Source organism: Arachis ipaensis, chromosome B04 (genome assembly GCF_000816755.2).
Source record: "Arachis ipaensis cultivar K30076 chromosome B04, Araip1.1, whole genome shotgun sequence".
NCBI classification, from domain to species: Eukaryota; Viridiplantae; Streptophyta; class Magnoliopsida; order Fabales; family Fabaceae; genus Arachis; species Arachis ipaensis.
The window spans coordinates 132,496,702-132,500,972 of record NC_029788.2 but is presented as its reverse complement, the minus strand read 5'-3'; the positions used below and the strand labels follow the sequence as shown (position 1 = coordinate 132,500,972).

The following is a 4,271-nucleotide window of genomic DNA, read 5'->3' as shown; positions in this document are numbered from 1 at the left end:
TTCCACCAAGCCATCTTTCATCCCTCTCCTCCTCCTCTTCCTCCGCCTCTTCACCGCCGCATACTCCATCGGAGTCAACTACGGCACCCTCGGAGACAACCTGCCTCCGCCGACCGCGGTGGCCAACTTCCTGAAAACAAGAACCAACGTGGACAGCGTTAAGATCTTCAGCGTGGACCCTCAGATCCTTCGCGCCTTCGCTAACACAGGGATCTCCGTCACCGTAACGGCACCTAACGGAGACATACTAGGTTTAGGAAACATCAATACGGCGAGACAGTGGGTTGTTAACAACATTAAACCGTTTGTTCCTCAGACGAAGATCAAATACATCCTCGTTGGAAGCGAAGTTTTGCATTGGGGCGATGCTACCATGATTATGGGCCTTGTTCCTGCCATGAGAACCCTTCACGCTGCTCTTCTCGCTGAGGGTATCAGAGACATTAAGGTAACATATTATTAACATTTATTATTTTCATTTTTTTGGGTTTTGAAATAGTAGCTAACAAGACCCAGAATTTTTTTTTTGTAACCAAATATAGGAGACTCGAATCTGCAACCTCTTAATTGAATATGGAGAGATTATGTCATTTGAGCTCTAACTTTTCATATGAATATTAATTAATATAAGTTAAATTTTTGGTTTTTCAACCTATTTTGAACTCTCTAGCTAGGTGATGATATCATTAACAAAGATTATAGTCCTTGTGGGGTTCAAAATTCAAATAGGTGGCCCAATAGAAAACAATTTTATAAAAATTATTCACTGCTAATTAAACAAGTAATTTTTTTCATGATATTTTCAGCTCAGCTCAACAACCCAATGTGAATCTAAATTTTATCTAAGAGTTTATAGCTGGCATATTTAACTAAATGAATTGATGAGGATTCTTTCACAAATTGAAGATTTGAGTTTTTAGATGCATGAAATTTCCAGCTCAGATTCTGAATCTAAGCAAAGTTGATTTTTTTTTTTTTGTGATGAATAATTATTCAGGTGACGACAGCGCATTCTCTGGCGATAATGCGGCAATCAATCCCACCAAGTGCAGGAGAGTTCAGGCCCGGTTACGCAAAGCGGATATTGGGCCCAATGCTGAAGTTCCTAAAAGAAACCCAAACCCCTTTCATGGTAAACCCATACCCATACTTCGGGTACAACCCACAGAATCTAAACTTCGGAATCTTCAAGCCCAACAAAGGCCTGTACGACAACAACACCAAGCTGACCTACACGAACCAGTTCGACGCGCTCTTGGACGCCGTGCACTCCGCCATGAAGGCGTTGGGGTATGCTGACGTGGACATTGCGGTTGGCGAGACGGGATGGCCGTCGGTTTGCGATGGTTGGGACGCGTGCAGCATCGCGAACGCGCAGTCGTATAACAGTGAGCTGATTAGACACGTGGAGGCTGGTAAGGGAACCCCGTTGATGCCGAATAGAAGGTTCGAGACTTATATATTTGCTCTCTTTAATGAGAACCAGAAGCCTGGACCCATTGCTGAGAGGAACTGGGGACTCTTCCAACCCGATTTTACTCCCGTCTATGAATCTGGAATCTTACGCAATGGCCAGGTATGTCGAATTATCTAATCACTCTTAATTATCAACTTCACATAAATTTAAATTTGCGTGTCACGTCTAAACTAATAGTAAGACTAAAATAGATAATTTTAAACTTTTATTTTAATGGACCAGAATAAAAATAGAAATTGCAAGGATTACAAGAAAAAATGAATTTTTATTTTAAAGAATTATTTAAGCATTTGTACTAGATGTAGAGGATGTATCGCCAAATTTTATATAATTAACTATTTGTCTTGTTTAATAAAAAAGTTTAAAAATGATTCCTCGTGCTTAAAATTATATGCTCGGTACATGTGACTTTGTTGTTGTGTACTATATAATACTACTGAATACTAATTTTGTAGCAGCAAATTCGGGACAGGGGTATCAAATCTCAATGCACTTTTTCAATTTTAAGAAAGTAGATTGATTCCTTCATAATTTCCCGTTATATTAGCTTTTTCTTTATATAATAAATGATACTTATTATTTGAAGAAAAAGAAAAAATGTATATAAATTTATTTAAAAAATTAATAAAAATAAAGTGTCACGTTTTCTTAAATAAATATCTAACTATATACGATAATAAATCTTTTTTTTTTACAATTTTTTCTCTTTTCACGGTAGCATACACTTTTAACTTAAAAAAAACAGACAAATTAATAAAATATTAAATAAGACAAGTTTTAACTATTTTTTATTAATTTTTTTTTTGTTACCAAACATATGCAGAGACCAGCACCAGCTGCAAGTAACAATGGCCCGGCAACACCAACAGCCGGAGGAGGAAGCCAGAAATGGTGTGTGCCGAAGGCCGATGCAACCGCCGCAGCCATGCAAGCTAACATAAACTATGCATGCAGCCAAGGCATCGATTGCAAGCCAATCCAACCCGGTGGTGCTTGCTATGCACCCGACGACGTTAGGGCGCTCGCCGCCTACGCAATGAATGCCTACTATCAAGCCAAGGGCCGCCACGACTTCAACTGTGACTTCTCTAACTCCGCCACCATCACCTCTGACAATCCAAGTAAGATTTTTACTCGAGCAGAAATACTTGCATGTTCTTAAAACATATTTTTTGTTGCGTATTTTATTACGAATTCATAATTGTTACTTTGTGGTTGTTTCTTGTAGGCCACGGTACTTGTCAACTCCAAGCTTGAAGATCATAATGATATAATCAAGGGACGAAAGCAGAGTGATTAAGCCTAATTATTAATTAATCTACGAGAGAAGATATATATAGAGAGAGGAATATCATTGCGGCATGATCTTAATTACAAAGAAATATGGGATATGGGATGGGGGAAAATGGTGGTATGGATATGACCTTGTGTTAATTTGTGATCTATGTGTTATTGTTATTATTTTTCATATCAAATGTATGCTCCATTATTGTTTAGTTTGTAAGTATATGATTGTTCAGAAAGACAAGAGATGGATGCTAGTTAATTAAAACAACAATTGACATGAAATTATTCCATGGTTGGCTAAGTCTATGGTGTTTAATTTGTGTATTTTTCTCAACTATATATGTCCTTCCTTATTTATTTATTTATTTATTTTATTTATTTTTTTGCGACTCAAGGCAACACTGGCTACTACTAATTAAGTTCCACTTGATTTTCGTTGATGGAGAATGAGAAAAATGAATGGATTTTCCTTGTGATATATAAATTTCATCTTCCCTTGCAATAAAAAATTTCTTTTGTTTCTTTAAACACAAATTAAGTCTAATATAACACATATTATATGAGGAGGAGTGCTAGGGGCCAGCAGATTTTGTGAGTTGTAACCATCAATTAGTCATCAATAGTGTATTTAATGGTGTGAGATTTCATCTAATGATTTAGAATCACTCATTTTTCTTTTGCTGGCTAAGTGCTGGCCAGATTTTAATAAATCTGCTGACCCCCTAGACTTTTCCTTATATGAGAGTTATGCAGTGATGAACTCAGAAAAATTTATGTTAAGGGGACAAAAATAATATACATTACTATCAAAAGATATATTAATCTAAAATATATAAAAAAAAATAAAAGTACACATTATTTTAATTTGAAAAGCCCTCTTTTACAAAAGCATCATCACTCGTATTATCAGATTTCATAAAATTGTAACAAAGACAAAAGACATCATCTTTTAAAATACTATATTCCAACAAGTTGTCAAATTCATCAAACCAATTAGCATTAAATCTACTGAGAGAAGTCCCAAAATATGTTTATGGAAAATCATGTTCTCTTGGTTGACAATGACATTTTTGTAAATAAGCTCGTCTAACTTCATTTTTGCCATTTAGATCATAATTTAAAATTTTAGGTCGTTGTCCAAGATAAGCTACTAGGCTTTCGACATTGAATTCTAAAAATTTCTTTTTATTAGAAGAAGCTAATGGAGTGACTTCAGATTTTAGTGGCAGCTTTCTTTTAAAATATTTCTACATTACTATTTATAAAAATAAAAAAAATATTCTAAATTAGTAAATTGATCAATTCACTTTAAAAATTTATATGCAATATACATACAATAGAACAAAAGATAAAAACAAATAATAAAGATCAATAAATTGAGAATAAAATAAAATGTACAAAGTCATGAAAAAAATAAAAAATTACATTAATACTTAAACGATAATTGTTTGATTAAAATTTGCAATTGAAAATATTAGAAAGAGAAACAATAAAATTAGAAGATATA

General features: G+C 34.6%; 1 protein-coding gene across 1 annotated transcript; it reads left to right on the top strand.

Annotated features, from left to right (window-relative positions):
• Positions 1 to 3,065, top strand: LOC107635679 (glucan endo-1,3-beta-glucosidase; the record flags this gene model as incomplete). Its single annotated transcript, XM_016339225.1, is given in 4 exon segments — positions 1 to 448; positions 998 to 1,576; positions 2,301 to 2,598; positions 2,706 to 3,065. Coding segments are annotated over 4 exon segments (1,354 nt in total), but the record flags the coding sequence as incomplete, so codon positions are not given.